The sequence below is a fragment of the Zalophus californianus genome, chromosome 2 (genome assembly GCF_009762305.2).
Source record: "Zalophus californianus isolate mZalCal1 chromosome 2, mZalCal1.pri.v2, whole genome shotgun sequence".
NCBI lineage: Eukaryota > Metazoa > Chordata > Mammalia > Carnivora > Otariidae > Zalophus > Zalophus californianus.
The window spans coordinates 13,939,443-13,962,509 of NC_045596.1; the positions used below are offsets into that span (position 1 = coordinate 13,939,443).

The window sequence follows — 23,067 nt, forward strand, 5'->3', positions numbered from 1 at the left end:
ATAGAACATAAATATTGGGACAGGAGTCAGGAGAAAAGAAATTTAGCTCTGATACCAAATTAGCTTTATTTCTTAGCAAACTGTAGCCAAAAAAAGGGGGGGGGGAGAAGTGTAGACAAAATGCATTGCTGAATAAATTCACTATATAGCATGCCAGTAATGAGAGTTTTAACAACAAAATAGGTATGTTTACCCACTAATCTGACCAAAATGGGTACAGGTTCTCAAGTTCTCATTTCTTCCCAGCCTTTCTCACAATAGTAAAGAATTAGGACTTCCCGCCATACAAGAAGATGATGCTTGTCTAGTTTATGCCGTTTATAGTAGACACTATTTAATCATTTACACAGGAAATAATTCTGATATCCAAAAGACTTCAAGAGAGTAAAAGGCTAAAAAGTAGTACCACATTATCCTCCAACTATAGTTTCCTAAGAAATCAGACTATAGGGTGGTCTCAAACCAAGCTAGGCCTCCAAGCTCACCACTGTCTACCTAAATACAAAACAGATCTAAACTGAACTTCATGAGTCAGGGAGCTATAAGGAAGAAATGTGAAATAAGCAAAAAAGATGAGTGTTTTGTGATTTCACCTGCAAGTTAAGCTAAATGTTAGACTTCTAACATAAGACTTTAAAATATTCTTCTCATTACCAAAATCAAGTTTAAATTTCCACTGTAAGTCATCAATTTTCAGAACAAATTAAGTTAAAAAAAATTGTGTTACAATTGTGCGATTAGTTTAGAAATAATTTCATAGCACTAAAACTTACACTGACTGCTTCTCTCTGTAGGTTACAAAATGAACATTTTTCATCCATAGACCAGTCAGTCAGCTCTTCTGGTTCACAGTCTTTAAAAGAGGGAAAAATATTCATTAAATACACTAACTTTATTCAAACAAATAAAATTACCACTCTCCACAGCAATGGCTCATATAAAAAAAACTAACTACTAATAGTAAGGGGAGAAGGCCTAACTTTAAAATTAAAGTGATAACATCTAGAAAGAAATAAACAAGAGAAGGCTGTAAGGAGAGTAATTTTGCACTATTATGGGACAAAGTAGCAAGAACAATGAGCTGGTTATAAATTTATTTTCTAACAATAGGGTTTTAAGTATCATCTAACCTAAATGATTCAATTTATCATTAATTTTTAATTTTCACTATGAAAGAAATCAAAACAAGGAGGTATGGGGAAAAATAAATTTTACACATCATGAAAGCAAAATAAAACAGAGAAATGGAGTAGAGCACCAGAAAAGCCCACAGATTTGAGAAAATGAAATGCTGTTCCAAAAAAAAAAAAAAAGTATAAATCCATAGCTAAGAAGTTCAATCAGATTTTTATTGTATTGTTTAAAGGTGCTGTTGTAAGAGTTCGAGTAAAAGGCAGGTAAACAAGTCTTTACTCAACACAAAACATGAATTCTTTTCCACAAGAATGTTTCATATAATCCAACTATAGTAATGTATTAGAAAGTTTGTGCAAAACAAACATTTTATGATGAATAAATTTTATGACAATGTAACAACACTGCCAACCTACCTATACTTGGTACATACAGTGATTTTTCAAACTTACTCCTTGCAGTAAAACTCCCCTTAATTTCCTTTCCGAAATAAATTCCTATATAGAACCTCTAATATATGAAACAATTATCATCTGAGCAGTTACACAGGTACTAATTTGAAAAGCACTGGTATACCACAGTTATTTTCTTTCATACTTTTGAAATAAGTAAGCTGAATACATGTTTATGTTAAACTACACAGAAAATAAGCTTACCTTTTTTGGAATGGTAATAAATAAGTACCAGTTAGGATCAGACCCCAAGAAATTCTTGCATCAATTGAGATATACAAGTCAGAATAGACGATAATGTAATCTGTTGGAGTATAAAAGTGTAGTGACAGCTCTCTTTGGTTTTGGCAACGGTCTAGAAATAGTCCTAATATTTATCCAAACTTAGAAATGGTAAGAAATGGGAGCATGAGACCCAGTATAGGGTAATGGAAAGATAATTGGATTTAAAGTGTCCATCTGGTGTAGAACTTACTCGTTGTAACCTTGTCAAGTTATAAAGTTTTTGTTTTAATTTCTGTATCTGTAAAATAAAGATCCCATCACCTAACTTACTTGTGGATCAAATGAAAAAATGAGAAAATGTTTTATAAACTATAAAACACCATGCAAAGGCTAGTTACTAAAAAAGCAGGATCATCAGTCATCATTTTTTAAATCCTACACAATCACAAATGTATTTAAAACAGTTAATTTGCAGAAGACAGATAATTTTAATATACCAGTTTAAGAAAACTGATCATTTTTTTGCAAATGACCTGATAAATCAAAAAGTTTAAGCAATCTAAACAATTAAAAACCCAGAATTGTAGTTATGCAGGTTTATAATTTGCTTCAACCCTTTGGCCTATCACTATAGTAGAATAATACATTCACACTCTTGAATGTGGAATTGTGCAATGTCTCTTACTAGGAAGGCAGAGCTTTCTGATTAGTAGAATGAACGTGGGAAAAGTGACGTATATATTCCAAGCTGAGGCTTTAAAAGGTATGGCAAGTTGCCCCAGTTCTCTTGAGTTTTAACCATCCAACATGTAAAGAATTTGCCCCACACAGCTATTATTCCTTCAGACTGGGACCTGCAGTCATCAGAAGTGATCCCTGAAGTCCAGTGAATCAGATCACCCATAAGGATGCAACAGATTTTAGAGCTATTTGTTAGGCAGTATTACTGTGCAAAAACTTGACTCATATGCGAAGCATAACAATTTTGATAGATCAAGGAAATCTTACTGCTTTTTTTTATTATGGCTTCATGAATAAAAGATATGAAAGGAATCTAGCATTAGAATTTTTAAAAATAGCTGGTAGTCCTGGAGAAGAGGTATTTTTGAAAAATCACTGTAAGGTTTCATGAAGTTTTAGTGATAAATATGTTGAATCGAGGAAAAACTTTGGAATAATTAAAACAATTACCAGTTGTAAGATAAAATTGGGCATGCTGAGATTATCTCATTTATTTTAGTTATTTAGAGTTCTTCAAGGAAACGTTAATTAAAATAAATGCCTATATGGTTAAATAAATGGCAATGAATAATCAACAATTATATAAATGCCTTTAAATTTTGCTGGGTAAAAAAATCTCCAACTTTACTTACCAATATTTAATAACTATTCTTTCTACAGAACTTTTGATTTTGAGTCCAAATAAATGATGGTGAGATACATCATTTTATTTATTGGAAAACAAATTTTGAAAAATCAACTCTAGGCCAGATTTCTCTGTCCAGGTTATCTTTTCATGTCATGAAAGTTAAGTAAATAGTACAGACTTATTTTATTTCTCAAACAAAATATGATAATAAATCAGATATCCCTAAAATACATTGTCTCTCATTTTGCAATGTTAATACATGAAGTTGTATAAGATCAAAAGGATCAAATTAGGTACCTTACAGAAATAGTCTTATTAATAAAAGGCAATGTCATAACGAAAATAGTAGGGTGCCTGGTGGTTCAGTATGTTAAGTGCCTTCAGCTCAGGTCATGATCCCAGGGTCCTGGGATTGAGCCCCGCATCAGGCGCCATGGTCAGCGGGAAGCCTGCTTCTCCCTCTCTCCCTCTGCCTGCCACTCCCCTTGCTTATGCTCTCTCTGTCAAATGAATAAATAAAATCTTTAAAAAAGGGGGGGGAAGAAAAGAAAGGAAAACTAATAGTAAATGACTAACAAAAGATCAACCTTTTAACCATGGATATATATTTGTGGTCAAAGTCTGGTTCCAATCATTTTACCTTATCTGTCTTGGAAAGATAACAGACTTTGCAATTAAAAAAGCCTTGGTACTGAGATATCTTTCCAAATACTAGATGTGGCCTTTGGCAAGTTACTTTCTCTGGGCTTCAATTTCCTCATCTGTTAAAATGAGGATAATGATTGCATCTTAAGGCTGTAGTAAAAATTAAATAACATATGCAAAACACCTAACAAGTTCAATAGGTGTTACTTTCATTTTCTTTTAGATAATTGTACTTCTTTTGAACATTTTTATTCTCTTTTGTACCCTTTTACCCTAAGAAACAAATTTAAAGTTCCCAAAGACAAAGCCTAATGAAAAGTGAAAAAAGAGAATACTGAACTAGATTTCTCATGAGGGTTATGAAAAAGTGGTTATAACTATGTTGATTTTGAGGAAAGACACTGAACAGTGGGCAATGTTACTGAAAAATAATTTTTCATTTAAAACTATGTATTAGCTATACTGAAAACTATAAAGGAGAAAAGAAAAACTATTTGTAATCCCATCATCCAGAGATAATGATTAACATTTTGCAATATATCCTTCTAGTTTATATTCTGTGCCTTTTTAAAAATTAGCATTAGCTGATTCTTTGAAAATATCAATAAAATCGATAAACCTTTACCCAGCCTAACCAAGTAAAAAAAGAAAAAATATCAGAAATTAAAGATGGGCCATCACTGTTGATTCTATGAATAATAACAAAATAATAAAAATATTATAATATTAGTTGCCCACAAATTTGGTAACTTCAGATGAAATGGACAAATTCCTTGAAAGACACTATCTACCAAATCTCACATAAGAAATAATAAATCATCTCAATAGGACTATATCTATTAAAAAAATTAAATCAGGGACGCCTGGGTGGTAAGCATCTGCCTTTGGCTCAGGTTATGATCCCAGGGTCCTGGGACCAAGTCCTGCATTGGGCTCCTTGCTCAGCGGGGAGCCTGCTTCTCCCACTGCCTGAGGTTCCCCCTACTTGTGTGCACTCTCTCTCTCTTTGACAAAATCTTTTAAAAAATTAAATCAGCAATTAATAACCTTCTAAAACAGAAAGCTCCAACCCAGATGGTTTCTCCATAATCTGTTCCAGAAAACAAAAGCAGTAGTATTTCCTCATTCTATCATTATAACTATCTATCATCATTATCCAAGTACCAAAAACATTCTGAACACCTCACCCAAGAAGATATGCAGATAGCAAATAAGCTTATGACAAGATGCTCAATAGCATATCCCATCAAAGAACTGAAAATTAAGATGAGCTACCACTACACACCTACTAGAATGGCTTAAGTCTGAAACATGGACAACATCATATGCTGGTGTGGATGCAGAGAAAAAGGAACTTAAATTCATTGCTGGTGAGAACACAAAATGGTATGGCCAATTTTGAAGACAGTCTTACAGTTTCTTCAAAGCTTAACATAATCTTTCCATACTATCTAGCAATGGTGCTCCTAGGTATTTAGGCAAATGAGTTGAAAAGTTATGTCTATACAAAACCTTGTACACAAATGTTTAAGGCAGATTTATTAATAGTTACCAAAACTTGGAAGCAACCCAGATGCCTTTCAAGTAGATCAATGGATAAGCAAACTATGCTACATCCACCCAGTGCAGTATTATTCAGTAATAAAAAGAAATGAGCTATGATGCCATCAAAAGACATAGAGGAAACTTACATGCACATTATTCAGTGAAAGAGGTGAGTCTGAAAAAACTAAATACTGTATGATTTCAACTATATGACATTATGAAGAAGAAAAACGAGAGACAGTAAAAAGAGCAGTGTTTGACATGGGTTGGAGACAGGAGAAATAACTAAAAAGGTGGATCTGACATTAGTGGTAGCAATATTTTTCTAGGTATATCTCCTAGGGCAAAGGAAACAAAAGCAAAAATAAACTATTGGGACTACATCAAAATAAAAAGCTTCTGCAGAGCAAAGGAAACCATCAACAAAGTAGAAAGGCAACCTACTGATTTGTAGGACAGTGAAACTATTGTGTAGGATCCTATAATGTGGATATATGACTACGAATTCGCCAAAATGCACACTACTGTACAACACCCACAGACTTAGCTAATGTAAACTATGAGGGCTTTCAGTAATAAAATACGTCAATATTGGCTCAACAATTCTAACAAATGTACAACAGTAATGGAAGATATTAATATAGAGAAACCTTGGAGGGGGAGGGTATATGGGAAATCTTTGTACTTTCTACTCGATTTTTTCTGTAAATTTAAACTGCTTTAAAAAATGCTATTTATTTTAAAAATTAGGATATTATACACATGCTTATTTGTCACAAATATTTCCTAAGCTCAAATATAGTTCTAAATAATTTTTAATAAATAAGCATGGTCCATCAAACAGATATATCGTAACTTACTTAATAAATATCCTATTGTTGGATATTTAGCCTGTTTCTCTAATCTTGGTATTATAAACAGCATGATGAATACACTCAGATAAGTTTTTGTGTACACACTGGTAAGAGCTAATATAATTTATATAACTAGAAAATATAGCAGTATTAGATTCTCTGGTTTTAAAATAAATAATCAATCCATATTGGAAAACTACTGACTTAATACTAAGCCATGAATTCCTAGAAGAGATCCTACTTACTCATTTTTCTTTCCTCACTGCTCATCACAATTTCCGACACAAAATAACAAAAGAGGCAAGAATACACAATAGGGAAAAGACAGTCTCTTCAATAAATGCTGGGAAAACTGGGCAGCTACATGTAAAAGATGAAACTGGACCACTTTCTCAGATTATACACACAAACTCAAAATGGATTGAAGACCTAAATGTGAGACCTGAAACCATAAAAATCCTAAAAGAGAACATAAGCAGCAATTTCTCTGACATTAGTGGTAGCAATATTTTTCTAGATATATCTCCTAGGGCAAAGGAAATAAAAGTAAACTATTGGGGCTACATCAAAATAAAAAGCTTCTGCAAAGAAAACCAACAAAGCAGAAAGGCAACCTACTGAATGGGAAAAGATATTTGTAAATAATATGTCTGATAAAAGGTTAAGAGATTAACATCCAAAATTTATAAAGAAGTTATTCAACTCAATACCAAAAAAAACCCCAAAAAACACCCAATTAAAAAATGAGCAGAGGACCAAAATAGACATTTTTTCAAAGAAGATATACAGATGGCCAAAAGGCACATGAGAAGATCCTCACCATCACTCATCATCAAGGAAATGCAAATCAAAACCACAATCAGATATCACCTTTTATCTGTCAGAATGGCTAAAATCAAAAAGGCAAATAAGTGATGGGTATTACGGAGGACACTTGTGATGAGTACTGGTTGTTGTATGTAAGTGATAATTCACTAAATTCTATACCTGAAACTAAACACTGTATGTTAAATAACAAGAATTTAAATAAAAACTTGAAAAAAAAGGGTAAAAAAATAACAAGAGTTGGAGAGGATGTGGAGAAAAAGAAACTCTTATACACTGTTAGTGGGAAGACAAATTGGTACACCAGTGTGGAAAACAGTATGAAGGTTCCTCAAAAAATTAAAAATAGAAATACCGTATGATCCAATAATTCCACTACTATTTACCCAAAGAAAACAAAAACACTAACTCAAAAAGATATATGTACCCCTATGTTTATTGCAGCATTATTTACAATAACCAAGATATAGGAAGCAATTCAGTGTCCATCAATAGATGAATGGAAAAGGAAGATACAAGACTAAACACACACACACACACACACACACACACACACACACACACACACACACACACACTCTCTCTCTCTCTCTCTCTCTCACACACACAGGAATATTACACAGCATTAAAAAAAGGATGAGACTGTGACATTTGCAAGAGCATGGATGGATCCCACGAGTACTACATAACTGAAATAAGTCAGACCAAGAAATACAGATACCATATGATTTTACTCATGTGGAATCTAAATCAAATGAGTAAGCTAAAAACTGAATTGGACCTATAAATACACAGAATAAACTGATGGTTGCCAGAGGGAAGGGGAGGGTGTAGGAAGGATGGGCAAAATGGACTAAGGGGAGAGGAGATAAGAGGCTTCCAGTTATGAAATGAGTAAGTCACATGAATAAAGGCACAGCATAGGGAATATAGTTAATGATGTTGTAATAGCAGTGTATGGTGACAGATGACAGCTATACTTTTGGTGAGCACAGCATAACATGTACAGAAGTTGAATCACTATGTTGCAACACCTGAAATCAATGTAACATTGTGTCAACTATACTTATAAATTTTTTTAATGTTTTACCTAATAAATCTTATTAAAAAGTAGTTTTGTTGTCTCTATCATCATAGTGTTTACAGTTGGAAAAAAGATATTAAGTCAAAAATATTAAATTTCAGTCAGTGGTACACTCAGAGGTCAACAAACCTTCGCTAAGTATTTTAGGTTTTGTAGGCCATACAACCTGCCACACCATTCAACTCTACCATTGTGGTAAGAAAGCAGCCATTGACAATGTTTCAACAAATGAGAGGGGCTGTTTTCAATAAAACCTTATTAACTGAACAATTAAATTTGAACTTCACATAATTTTCATATGTCACTAAATGTTAATCTTTTTATTTTTCCAACTATTTAAAAATGTAAAAATTATTCTTAGTCCACAGGCCATTCAAAATTGTAAACAAGCTGGATTTGGCTCATATGCTATAGCTTGATGACCTCTGACAGAATCTCTCTTTGGATCTATCAGTTTACACAGGTCGACCACACTCTTTCCAAATTTTTGTAAATATCCATAGTCATGGCAAGTAAATCAGATGATTCCCACAGGTGAAAGAAACCAGCTCACAAATAAAACATGAGAAAGGACTGACTAAAGTAGAAAAAGAGAGGGAATTTTTGCTTAAAAGTTCTGTGGCATCAGGAAAAATAAATTTTGGAGAGATGAGAAGGAAGAGAGGCACAGAATGTAAGGAACTTTTCTGGGCATCATAAAAGTTTTAAGTTTACGACATTCAAACCTTCTTTGGAGACTCCCCCCACAAAATAATAGTTATATTTTCCCCAAAAGGAGAGAAAGTCACAAAACATACCAAAGAAGATAGAAAACAGGGGGTTCTGTTTCGTTTCCAACAAAACAAAAATTAGCACCACTCAAAAGCTTCCTTCAAACCATTCAATCTGGAGGTGGTTCTGAATCAAATTCAAGAATTAAAATACAAACCACTCAAAACATTAATGTATACGATACAAAAGTCTTAAACTTAAAAATATGCTCTGTGCCACAGTTGATTTTTTAAGGTAGCAAATATGAAATTTAGAATATATTTTCCACAGAAACAGCAATAGGTATGCAATGTAGTCTATCTAAATTAATGTATTATAAAATTAAAATACTATTTAACTTTATAAGAAAAAATAATTTAGAGTAATATACAAGAATCCTTTGCTAGCCAATATATTTGGTTTCTGAGTTTTGGAAAGTGAGTTAACAAAGGTTCAGATTTCCAATGATTTATCTAAAAACACACACTAATCTATTTGATTCCTGCATATAGATTTGCATAGTGAGAAATACTTATAGTCCCAGCATCTAAATATTAAACCATTTTTAACAATGGCAACAACAAAGAAAGCACACTTATTTATAAGAGGATAAGAAAGAAGCTGGAGATGTCTATAATGCATAGTTTCTACAGAGCCTTTTCAAGAGGCTCTACACTTTTGATAGTACTGATTTAATTTCCCTCAAAACGTATGACTGTCTTCATCCTTGCACAGATACAGATTTATTGCAACAATTAATATCATCATTCTTAAGGCTACAATTTAATTAGATGCTATTTTTTAATTCAAAAGAGGAAATAAAAGGAGGAAGAATTTACCTAAGAAACCTGGAGAAAGAATATTTGGGGTAAACAAAGGCAATGAATATGTGTCTATGTGCAAGTTTCAAAGCTTAGCTAATTTTGTTAATTCCCCCCACCAAAAAAAGCACTAAAAAGGACATAAAGTACAAGATCTATCTGAATTTAAATGAGATATACAGCAATGGGTTATTAAGTTAAATAAGTAATTATAAATAGATCTACAATGAAATACTGTGCAGCCATTAAGAAAGATGGTCTAGACTTCATATACCCAAATGATATACCAGTGAACACAAGAGGCACAGAAATTACACATACTGTGCATATAGTATATACTACTATAATTAAATAACAAATACAAATGTAGATCTTATATTTATATAAAAATGTTTAGAAGTTATCTATGGATCATGGGAGTAGGGAAAATTTTTTCTTTCTGGCTTATCTGTATTCTTGAATTTCCTAAAATAAATGTACAACTTGTATACTAAGGAAATACTAGTCTAGAAACAAAATACAAAGCATTTATTTCCTTAGAACATTCTGCCCTTTGTATAATAAACAATTTCTGAAGGAACATAAATATATACATATATATACAACTATGTAAATAAACACATGGAAGTGGGGGAAGCAGCAGGCTGAGTCACAAGCTGTAATTTGGGTTGTCAGAAGGCAATTAAGTATAATGCTGACTTCTGACATGAATGAGGACAGCAGGTTAAGAAAGGAAGGCTGAAGAAATGTCAGACTTAGGTTAAATTCTTGTTTTTTTAGATTTTTCCTTTGTTCATTTGTAAGCTCAGAAAAATATGTGAAACTACAATTAGTATTGCTAAAAAATATATCAGGTAAAAATAATTCAGTGTTGAATTATGATAAGATGAGAAATGATTAAAGTTAAGAGAAATTTAAAAAATGATCTTAGCTAGAAGAACGATAAAACACTAGAACAAGCACATTTTGGAGTCTCCATTCTTAAAAGTCATGTTTTACATGGATATCAATTCATCTCAGCAAAGATAGGTGGTTGGGACAAATGATCTTTCATAGATACTTTCAGATCAATCAAAATCAATTATTTTGCTCAACATTAATGAAGAATGGGCAGAAAACTTTTGACTACTCCACCATCATTCCCTCACCTCAACAGACTTATTTACACAGAAGAAAGAAGCACCTTTAGAGATGTCTTGGGTCTCGGTAGAATGGAAGGTACCATAGTAGAACAGAAGGTAAAAGAGGACATAAAACAGACCAGATACAAGATTCAGAAATAATTCAATCAAAATTGAAGTAGAAAATCTATACCAGCATTACCTACTTTGAATTAACTGTACTATAAAATTTCAGAGGTCTACAAAAGTGTTCTCCTACTGCTCTACATTTCCAAGCAAGCAATAAAACAACTAAACTATGGTATCACAGCAATTATATCACAAATCAAAATCTTCCACTAGGATTTATGCCACAGCATTTGAAAGAAGTGGCTAATAAATAACAAATAGTATTATACATAAATATAAAACTCTGAACACACATGGTGGGATTTCTCAGAGCGACAATCTGATTTCCAGGCTACCTGTTTCATGAACAACAGGAAATATTTATTTAATTGAACCCTTTTAAATCCTCTTTAAGAATAAGCAAGGGTTGGGGCGCCTGGGTGGCTCAGTCAGTTAAGTGTCTGTCTTTGGCTCAGGTCATGATCCCTTGGTCCTGGGATTGAGCCCTACGTCAGGCCTGAGCAGGGAGCCTGCTTCTCCCTCTCCCTCTGCCTGCCGCTCTGCCTATCTGTGCTTTCTGTCAAATAAATAAATAAATCTTAAAAAAAAAAAAAGAATAAGCAAGGGTATGTTACAATAAAAATTAAATTTCACCATTAAGCCAAAGACAAGCTTCACTTTCCATTTTGGTCAGTGTACTAAATTTTTAAAAAGATTATGATAACTTTATATAATAACAAAAACAGCATTTAGATCACTTTATTTAAAAATACTAATTAAACAAGACCACAAATTCATGTTTAACGTAAAGTTAGCACAGAACAACCATTTTCCTTTGTTAAATGGGACAGAAAGTCACAATTTTAAAATAAAACTTAAAAAGCATTACCTTCAAATAAGCTGAGGTCTCTTCGTAGCCGTGGTCCATAAAGCCCTTCTAAAATACTCTCAAAACCTGTGTTGTAAAAGAGAGAAAAGTATATAACCTACTGGAAAAGTTAAATTTTATAATAATCAAAAACCATAATCCCAAATGAATTAGAAAATTATAAATTTAACTAACTATGAGGCGTCATTTTTCCTTTAGGTGAATTAAGCTGAACTAGGCAATACACAAAACAGTAAACAATCACACAATGACTATCAGAAATTACATGATTGTGAAGAATTTAAAATATTCAAATGTAATATTCACTACTAAAACAAGTAAACATCTTTGTTATTTAGAAATATTCCAAGGTTGAAATATTATAGGCAGATTTTTTTGGTAATAATTTTGTAGAGGAGAAAAATGAAAAAAGACACGTATTACATTCCAGTTTATGTCTGTAACAAAAAATGTAAACATAAAAGAAAGTAGCATCTTTAAACTCAGTTACAAGAATGAGTAAGTGAGTATCAATGGGGAGAAAATCTTGCTGTGAAAAGTATGATGTACAAAATTTAAACCTACATACTTATAAAAATTAGAACACAATAATTTGTTCATGGCTACGGACTACCTTGTTTTAAGGAAAAAAAATACCAAAAATCTTGTCAGGATAACAACAATCATGAATTTGAAAGAGTATTCTACCTTTTGGATATACTTATTTTAATATTTCACAATTTTCTTTTTGAAGTCTGTTTCTTAATTTTAAGCAGCTTACTGATAAAGTAAAAAGAATGGCAACATTTTTTCACTTAGTAGAATGTGAAGAAATGATGCAACTTAAAATTAATGATACCTTATATTTGACAAAATAATGTAGTTATCACAGTACTTAGTAAATATGTAGTTAATAAAATCTTTGTGAAATGATTCAGTACTAGTTTCTATGAGTGGAAATTTCAGGCAGAAAAGTGAATGAATCATCATCAGAGAGAGCTTTCAAGAATACTATATAAAAGACTTTCATATTAGGTAAAGACTCAGACTGAAAGAACCCCAAATCTTTATTACTAAGATATTTTATTTATCAATGTGCTCCAAAAATACTGTAAACAACTATTTTAAGGTGTTACTCTGTGTTATATTGGACAAAATATCATGCCCCTCCTCCTTACAAGCCTACTGAATTTAAATGTTGCACATTTCCTAGATTTAAGTCTGAAATGAAGAAGGCAAACAAGGACTTAAACTTTTGTTTTACTGGGCTTCTAGGCTCCTCCCCAGATAAGACCAAGGTCCTATGTATATCCTATTAAGATTTAGTCATAGTACATACTGCTGGTGCTACTGAAAAGTTTTGTTTCTTGTAGGGTGATAGAAACATAATTGGTGTTTGTATATTGACTCTGTATCTAGCAACATTGCTAAATTCTCTAATTATAATAAGTCATCTGGATACTCTGTACACAAATACAACATCTATAGATAAGTTTTGTTTTTTCCTTTCCAACCCTTACTGCTTTCTTTTTTCCTGTTCTTACCTTACTGCCTTGGCTAGAGCTCCATTATTATGATGCTGAAAATTAGTGATGATTGGCAGACATCCCTGACTTTGTGAAAATTAATAAAAGGAAATCTCATTTTTGGCGTCAGGAGGCCAGCAGGGGGAGCTCTCACATCCTACCACTGGTTGTCAACTGCAGACTCAAAGAAGAGAGGGATCTTGCATGTGGATACTACTTGACTGTCCCAGAGGGAGGAAAAAAAGAGTTTCCTCCTCCCCTGGCAGCAGTTCAACCAATGAGAGACTGTCATAGTTCTGCTAATGAAAAGCCACTCTACTCTGAACTCCCAGTATGAGAGCCCACCCAATTTCCCTCCTTTTCTTTTAAATAAACCTGTTCAGGGGACTTGCCTATGGTTTTGCCATAGCTTGCTTGTCCAGGATGGCAATTTTCTGCTATTACTGAATAAACCCATCTTTTGCTGGTAAAATAACTGGCAGTTTTATTTTTAAGCTTAACTACTTATGCCCAATCTAAATGGGAAAGCATTCAAAGTTTCATCATTAAATATACTTTTAAAATAAACCACTTGGGAAGTCCGGGTGGCTCAGCTGGTTGGTTAAACATCCAACTCTTGATTTCAGCTCAGGGCATAATCTCATGGATGTGGGATCAAGCCCCATGTTGGGCTCCGTGCTCAGCAGGGAATGTCGGAGATTTTCTCTCTCTCTCCCCCACCCTCTGCCCCTCCCCCACTTGCATGTGCACACGTGTGTGCACGCCCATGCTCTCTCCCCTTCTAAAATAAACAAATCTTGGGATGCCTGGGCGGCTCAGGTCATGATCCCAGAGTCCTGGGATCGAGCCCCGCATCAGGCTCCCTGCTCAGCGGGGAGCCTGCTTCTCCCTCTCCCACTCCCCCTGCTTGTGCTCCCTCTCTGTGTCTCTGTCAAATAAATAAAATCTTTAAAATAAATCTTTTTAAAAAAAAAATAAACACTACTTATCACATTCAGGGAGTTCCTTCTACATCTAGCTTGCAAGGGGGTTTTTATTACCGTCAACAGATGAATTTTATCAAATTTATTTTTCATCTATTGAGATAATTGTGTCATTTTTTTATCTTTTACTATATGTTAAGCCAACCTTTTCCCATTCCTAGGAAAAGCCAACATTATCATGAGGTATTTTTGCTGGGTTTCCTGCCCTGACAGTTCCTTTAAAATTTCTGCATCTATGGTCACCATTGAAACTGGTCTGTAAATTTCTTTTGTACTTATCAAGTTCTGATATTAATGTTGTGCTACCCTCATAAAATGAATGGTAATGTTCTTTTTCTTTACCACCTGCGAAAAATGAAAAAATGTAGGATGTCTTGCTTGAATATTTGGTAGAAATATGCCAGGGATGCCACCTGGAAATAAAGTCTTTCTAAACAGGCTTATTACCAATCCAATTTATTTAGCTGTCATAGGTCTACACAGGTATTCTATTTCTTATGCTACTTGTCAATTTCAACTATATTTCTCAATTTATTTGCATCAAATGTTTCATTGTATGCTTTTATCTATCTAACGTCAACAGCATCAGCGGTCGTGCCCTCTTCACCTTTCATTCCTTACTTTGGTTATTTATGCTTTCTCTTCTCAGTAAAGCTCATTAAAGTTTCTCAATTTTTTTAATTTAAAAAGAATCTTTTTGATTCCTTGATCTTCTGTTTCGTAGGCATGTTTCCTTATCCATTAACTTCTGCTTCTGTTTTTATTTCATGTCCTCTATTTTTAGTTTATCTGGCTCTTATTTTTCCTTTTTTTTAAAATTTCATTTTATTATGTTATGTTAATCATCATACATTACATTAGTTTTTTTAATTTTTTGTTATGTTAATCACCATACATCATTAGTTTTTGATGTAGTGTTCCATGATTCATTGTTTGCATATAACACCCAGTGCTCCATTCAGTACGTGTCCTCTTTAATACCCATCACCAGGCTAACCCATCTCCCCACCCCCTCCCCTCTAGAACCCAGAGTTTCTCAGAGTCCATAATCTCTCATGGTTCGTCTCCCCCTCCGATTTCCCCCCCTTCATTTTTCCCTTCCTACTATCTTATTTTTCCTTTTTGAAATGGATGTTTATCTCACTTTCAGCTGTTCTTCTTTCCTAATTTATGTATTTAAAGCTATCAATTTCCATCTAAGTATTCCTTTAAGCTACATTCTACAACTTGTGATACATAATATTTTCTCACCATTTGGTTAAAATATTTCCCAATCTCCATTATGACTCCTTTTGGGATTCATGGTTTTTGGAAGCATATTTTAAATTTATCTGAAGAAAATGCCCAATATAACTTCAAGCCTTTCAAATTTCCTGAGATTGTTTCTATGGTTGATATACACAACCTCTGAAAATTCTCTGCATATACCTGAAAAGAACATGCACTCTAAAACTGCTGAATACAGCATTCTATATTTGTTCATCAGGTTAACATGTTACCTGTGCTCTTTAAATTATCCTTATTCAGTTTTGTTATTTTATGTCCCTTCTACCAATTGTTGAGAAAAGTATCTAAAATCTTTCATAAAATTGTGACTTTCTCTATTTCTTTGAACTTCTGCTTTATGTATTTTCGAAGCTGTATTATTAAGTGTTTATAATTTTATAACTGTTATAGCTTGCTGGTGAATAGAACTTTATCCATTTATGAAGTGACCTATTTTATTTCTAGCAATGATTTTTGCCTTAGACTATATGGTCTAATATTATACAGCTATAAAACATTTTTTGTTAGTTTCTATGATACGTCTTTTCCAGTTATCTCTTTACAATCTTTCTGTATTGTTAATATGGGATATCTTTTAAAAACACTGACAAAAAGGGGCGCCTGGGGGGCTCAGTTGTTAAGCGTCTGCCTTCAGCTCAGGTCATGATCCCGGAGTCCTGGGATCGAGCCCCGCATCGGGCTCCCTGCTCAGCAGGAAGCCTGCTTCTCCCTCTCCCACTCCCCCTGCTTGTGTACCCCCTCTCGCTGTGTCTCTGTCAAATAAATAAAATCTCAAAAAAAAACCCACTGACAAAAAAATAAAAAACTCTGACATTTTGTCAGAATTTAGTAATTTAAATTTAAAAGTTACCAATAAATTTGGGTTTATTTTAAGATTTTTATTTATTTGTCAGAGAGACACAGAAATGTTCATGTTCCAATACCCACTACCCATGAATAAATTATATTACACGGCAAGAAGGCATTAAAGTCACAGATGGGATTAAGGTTGCTAATTAGTCGATCTTATAATAAGATCATACTGGTGGACCCACTATAATTACAAAACTCTTTAAAATGGGAAGAGAGAGGTGGAAGAGTCAGAATGAGATGGCATCATTAGAAAGACTCAACTGGTCACTGCTGGCTTTGAAGGCAGAAGGAGCCACAAGCCACAGAGTGCTGGCAAACTCTAAATGTTGGAAAACACAAGAAAATGTACTCTGCCCTGAAGCTTTCATAAAGGAATACAGCACTGCCAACAACTTGATGTTAGCCCACTGAGGCCCACTTCAGACTTCTGACCCTCAGAACTGTAAGATAGTAAGTTAGTGTTCTCTTAAGCCACTAAATCTGGGTTAATTTGTTACAACAACAGTAGGAAACTAATATACATTTCTTAGTCCACTCAGGTGGTTATAACAAAGTAACAGAAACTGGAAGCTTATAAACAACAAACATTTATTTCTCACAGTTCTGGAGGCTATATGTCAAAGATCAGAGTGCCAGCATGGTCAGATTCTGGTGTAGGCTCTCATCTGGGTTACAGAATGCCAACTTCTCTATGTGTCCTCACATAGCGGAAAGGGTGAGCTAGCTCTCTGGGGTCACCTTTAAAAGGGTACTAATCCCATAATCCCAATCCCATGAGAGCTCCACCCTCATGATCTAATCACCTCCAGAAGGCCCCACCTCCCAATATCATTAGTTTGGGCATTAAGTTTTCAACATACGAATTTTGGGGGAACACAAAAATTCAGACCATAGCAACACTTCAAACCAATATCACAGCTAGAGGCAACTTGATTGTCAGGATACAGATCTGCTAGAAGGCCAGTCTGTGACCAATTCAATCTCAGGTATTTTTCTCCTTTTACTTCTTCCTTTTCCTGCTCTGCTCATCAGGCAACGTTTTGGAATTGCAGGGAGGAAGGATGATTTTAGATTTGGTTGCTTCTACCCTGAAGACATGGCCTTTTGAAGTCTAGCTTAATTTGCAGACGATATCCTCTAAGAATGTCTACTTTGGACAAGTCCCAAGGCTTGAATTTTGATCCTTTTGCCTAGTTAACCAGGAAAACACAAATAAACAATATTAACAAAGGACTTCAAGCTTAAGCAGCTTTGCCTCTTATTTTCTACTTACCTCTAATGTTAACCTTGGTATTCCCGTCTTTTCAGCTCTAATTTTTTTTTTAAATCTAACATTTTTTTCATTGCTTTCAGCACAAAGATTTATCTATATAACTGAGATCAACCTTACCAAAAGACCAAAATTCCTCGTGCATTCAGTTTGACTATAATATAGAGTTCATTTATATAAATACATGCAATTTATCCATTTCTCTATTGAGAGCTGTGTGACTTTTCACTTTTTGGTCATTATGAACAATGGTGCATTAAAACTCTTGATGAATGTGTCATCCTGTCCAAGTGTTAGTTTCTTCTCAACAGAAATCTATAAGTGGAATTACATGGTCCTAAGGTATGCACATTTTCAACTTTACCAGACATTACATCATATGATTAAATCATTTTATAAGTCTATCGGCAATGTTTAAGAGTTCCTGTTTCCCCCCAAATAACCAAAACTTGGTATTATCAGACTTTATATTTGTCAAACACATTAAAATAAAATTTTAATTTAACATATTAGGTATAGCATTTTTTGAAATGTTCTACATTCCAATTGCCCTTTTGCCACTTTTCAACTGATTGTTGGCCTTTTAAAAATTCAGTTTTATGCATTCTGGATGATAACTGTCAATTTCGTGAACTGCATCCATCCAACTATGGCTTGACTTTTCATTTTGTTCTCTCGCACAGAAGTTTGTTTTATTTTAATAAAGCACAGATACTTTTTTTTTTGTATCTTGTTTTATGGCTTACAAATTTTTACTTGGATAAAAAATTTTTTTGACAGAAATAATTATTTTACATGTGTATGTGTGTGTATAAAATTCTGAAGTTTTGCTTTCATAAAGGAATACAGCATATTCATATGTAGTTTTTAAATCCATCAGAATTCATTTTTTAGCAACAGTCTAATAAAGAACCCCAACTGTATCCCAAGCATTACACTATCTCAAATGAGGAGCACCTGAGTGGCTCAGTTAGGTGTCTGACCCTTGATTTCAGCTCAGATCATAATCTCAGGGTCCTAGGATCAAGCCCCACATCAGGCTCCACACTCAGCATGGAGTCTGCTTAAGATTCTCTCTCCCCCTCTCCCTCTGCCCCTCCCTCCGCTCAGGCTCTCTCTCTAAAAAAATTTTAAAAAATAAAATTTAAAAACAAATAAAAAAAAATTACGTCAAATGATTAGTAAGGCTACCTTTATGTCCCTTAAGTCCCTAAACGTAAGTCTATATTTTTTTAATTAATAGCTTTATTGAGATATAATTTATGACCATAGGAGTTATTCATTGTAAATATACAATTCAGTGATTTTAATAGAACTCTGTATAATCATCACCACAATCTAATTTTAGAACATTCCATCACCTTGAAAAGAAATATTATACCCATTTAAGAGTCACCTCATTCCTACTCCAGCCCTAAGCACCTATTAATCCACTTTTTGTCTCTATAGATTTGCCTTTTCTGGATATTTCATATAAATAATCTGTGCTTTTTTGTGTCTGGCTTCTTTCACTGAGCATAATGTCTTTCAGATTCATCCATGTTGTAGCATATATTAGTACTTCATTACAATTGTATATCCATTTATCAGTTGATAGAACTTTGGACTGTTTCCACTTTTTGGTCACTGTCAATAATGCTGCTATGAACATTTGTGTCCAAAGTGTAGACACATATTTTCATTTCTACTGGGTTGGTACATAGAAATAGAATTGGAATTGCTAGTTCGTATGATAATTTTATGTTTAACATTTTAAGAAATTACCAAAATGAAAAAAAAAATTACCAAACTGTCTTCCAAAGTAGCTGGACCATTTTATACTCCCACCAGTGATTTCTACATTCTTACCAACACTTGCCTTTTTGATTACAGCCACTCTAGTAAGTATGAAGTGGTATCTCATTTTCCTAGTGACTAATAATGTTGAACATCTTTTTATGTGCTTATTGGTAATTTGTCTATGTTCTTCAGTAAAAAAAATGTCTATTCAAATCCTTTGCTTACATTGTAACTGGGTTATTTGTCTTTTCATTACTGAGTTGTGAAAGTTCTTATGGATATAGGTCACTTATCAGACACAATTTATCTGCAAATATTTTCTCCGCTCTGTGGGCTCTTTTCACTTTTTTGATGTCTTTTGGAGCACAGAGGTTTGTAACTTTGTGTAACTAAAGTCCAGTTCATTAACTTTTCTTTGTGGAACTGTTTTTAAGCTCTCCATTAATCTGTCTACTAATAAGCAAATATCACAATGTGTTAAGCATTATGAGGATCTTAAAAAATATTAATAACATTTAATTATTTTTTTAAAAAGTATAACATATAATTTGTTGACATTATTCTTGCTTACCTTATGGTTTTCATGGACACCAAAAATTTTAACTTAAAAAAAAAAAATTCTTTTTGGTGTACCCAATGGATATGGTCAACGTATATCCAGTAAACTTGCTAAACTCCTCTACCCATTTTAACAATATATCTATTGACTCTCTTACATTTTTCAATACAAATATGTGTGGAAAGCCACAAATGTAATTTCTCTTTCAAATTATTGTGCTTTTCTTCACCCCTAATTCTATTGCTTTGGTTAAGGCCTCCAGTTAATGTTCAACAGGACTGGCAATACTCTAAATTACCTACACAAGAACAAAGGTAAGAATTATAGCACATTTCCCATCCAAAACTGTGCAAGCCAGAAGACAAGGGAGTGACATTTTTAAGTACTAAAAGAAACTATCAACCCAGAATTCTATACTCAGTAAAAATATCTTTTGAAAATGAAAATGAAATAAAGACATTTCAGACTATCCCCTCAAAAAAAAAAAATTATCAGAAGACCTGCAATACAAGAAATATTAAATGAAATTATTCAAGCAGAAGAAATATAGACCCTGGGATCTGTACAAAAAAAAAAGATTCCTCAAAAATTGTTAAGATAAAGATAAATAAAAAAATAAAAGAATTTTCCCATTCTCAATAACTCTAAAAGATAATCAACTATCTAAAGTAAAAACAGTAGTGATATTGGTTAATAGCATATATAAAATCTTTGCAAATCATATAACTGATAACAGACTTGTATCTAGACTAAATAAAGAACTCTCAAAACACTAAGAAAACAAGTTTTTTAAAAATGGATAGAAGATTTAAACAGGATCAGCAAAGAAGACATATGATGGCAAATAAGCACATGAAAAAGTGCCCAACATCATTTATCACTGACATGCAAATCAAAATGCCAATAAAAGGTCACTATACACCTATCAGAATGGCTAAAAAGAAACTGCTAATACTACATGCTGGTAAGGATGTGGAGCAACTAGATTTCTCATAAATTGCGGGTAAGAATGCAAAATGGCACAACTTTAGAAAACAGTTTGACAATTTCTAGTAAGTTAAACATATACTACCACATGATCCACAATTCCACTCCTGGACATTTACCCAAGAGAAACGAAAACTATATTTACACAAAAACCTGTACTCAAGTGTTCATGGGGTTTCATTCACAATTACCCAACCCTGGAAAAAACCCAATGTTCTTCAACTGTTGAAAGGATAAACCATGGTACAATGGAATACTACTCAGCAAAGGGAACAAACTACTGATACATGCAACAATATGGCTATATCTCAAATGCATGTTAAGTGCATTGTTAAGTGAAGGAAGCCAACTCAAAAGTACACAATGTGTGATTCCATGTACATAACATTCTAGAAAAAAGCAAAACTTGTAGGGTCAAAAAGCAGATCAATGGTTGCCAGTGCCAGAGTATAGGTAAGGAGATGACTACCAAGGAGCACAAAATAACTTCTGGGGATGGGGCACATGGGTGGCATAGTCAGGGTCATGAGATCAAGCCCCACATCAGGCTCCCCACTCAGCACAGGGCAGAGTCGGCTCGAGATTTTCTCTCCCTCTTCCTCTGCCCTTCCTGCTTGTGCTCTTTCTAAAATAAACAAATCTTTATAAAAAAAAAAAAAAAAGAACTCCTAGGGTTGACAGAACTGCTCAATATCTTGATTGTGGAAGAGTGGGTCATCCAACTGCTTGTGTGTCAGAATTCATAAGACTGTTCTCTGTAAATTATATTTTAACAAACCTTGCTAAATTTTTAAAAAATAGCGTAAGAGATTTAAAGCAGAGAAAGGTGAAGGTCATTACTGAGAATTAAATGAACTGTGAGGTTAGATGGTTTAATGGGTTATCCTTAAGAACAATAAAGTCAACCACAAATGATGTCAGGGTTTAAAGTAAAGATGGAAGACTGAAAATTAGTCATCAGTCATCAGTGATGTGGAAAGGTAACTTAGCTTCCCACATGTTCATGACATACCAAAAATCCCATGATCCTCAAAAATAAAGAGCCTTCTGTATGGGGTAGAATAATGATTTGAAAGCAAAAGCATGACACAGAGTACACACAGAGAAACTACTTGAAAAAAAAAAACAAAAAAACAAAACCTAAGATTCTGGAAGTGAAATATACCAAGAGAAGGTAAGATACAGGAAGTAGTGGGTAACTAAAATAGAACAGAGGTAAAACTTGCTGATGGTAAGTAACCATATTATAAATTTAAGGGTAGGTACTATGCTGATGCTTTCTGCATTCCCCACTCCGCTTATCATAATGCTATTATTAAAGCTGACCTAAGGGCTACAAATCTAATACTGTATTTTTGTAATAAAAACACACCTGATTATAATGTTTCTATCTGTAAATTACCTTTAGACAGATTCTTGAGTTGCTAGATTCTATTGTGTTTTAAGTCTTATTAAATGTAGCAAGTCTAGTAACTTTGACCTATTATATAACATACAAACTGTCTTTTCCTAAGGTCACAATTATTTAATGAAATGCTTTAGTCAGTACTCAGATGATAAATCCATTTAAGTGTATCTTTACTTCCATGGTGGTAAATCCATGCACTACACTCAACATAAAGCTGTACTGAGTAAAACTATAGTTTACACAAAATTTCAGTACTTTCTATCTGCTAGAATCTTGCTACTAAACACTGACTCCCGGACATAAATATAATAGACATTAAGGCAAAAGGCAAGAATTCAGACTTCGGCACTGGAGGATATAGAAAAAGATGGTGTCAGGTAAGGTTTTCCAGAAATGGATGACACCCAATCTGAGTCTTAATGGAAAAAGGGAGTTAGTTGGCAAAACAAGGAAGGGCACATTACACATATAGAAAAGGAGATTAGCATATAGAAAGACATGGGGAATAGAAAGCTTAATATACTCAAGAACAGCACTAGCCAACAGAACTGTTATATAATGATAGAGATGTTCTATATCTGTGCTGTCCAATACAGGAGTTGAGGAAGAGATTTA

The 23,067-nt window shown here is 33.6% G+C and overlaps 1 protein-coding gene across 10 annotated transcripts in view; it reads right to left on the reverse strand.

Annotated features, from left to right (window-relative positions):
• The window catches only part of LCORL (ligand dependent nuclear receptor corepressor like), a 163,411-nt gene that overhangs the window by 113,269 nt on the left and 27,075 nt on the right, over positions 1-23,067 (reverse strand). For 8 of the 10 annotated variants that reach the window (XM_027597595.2, XM_027597591.2, XM_027597597.2 and 5 more), the window contains exons 2-3: positions 11,823-11,888; positions 774-853 (exon numbers count right to left, since the gene is read on the reverse strand). In XM_027597595.2, coding sequence (XP_027453396.1) covers positions 774-853; positions 11,823-11,888 — 146 coding nt within the window. The remainder of the gene's footprint in view (positions 1-773; positions 854-11,822; positions 11,889-23,067) is intronic. The other 2 variants (XM_027597592.2, XM_027597593.2) reach the window with 1 other exon arrangement.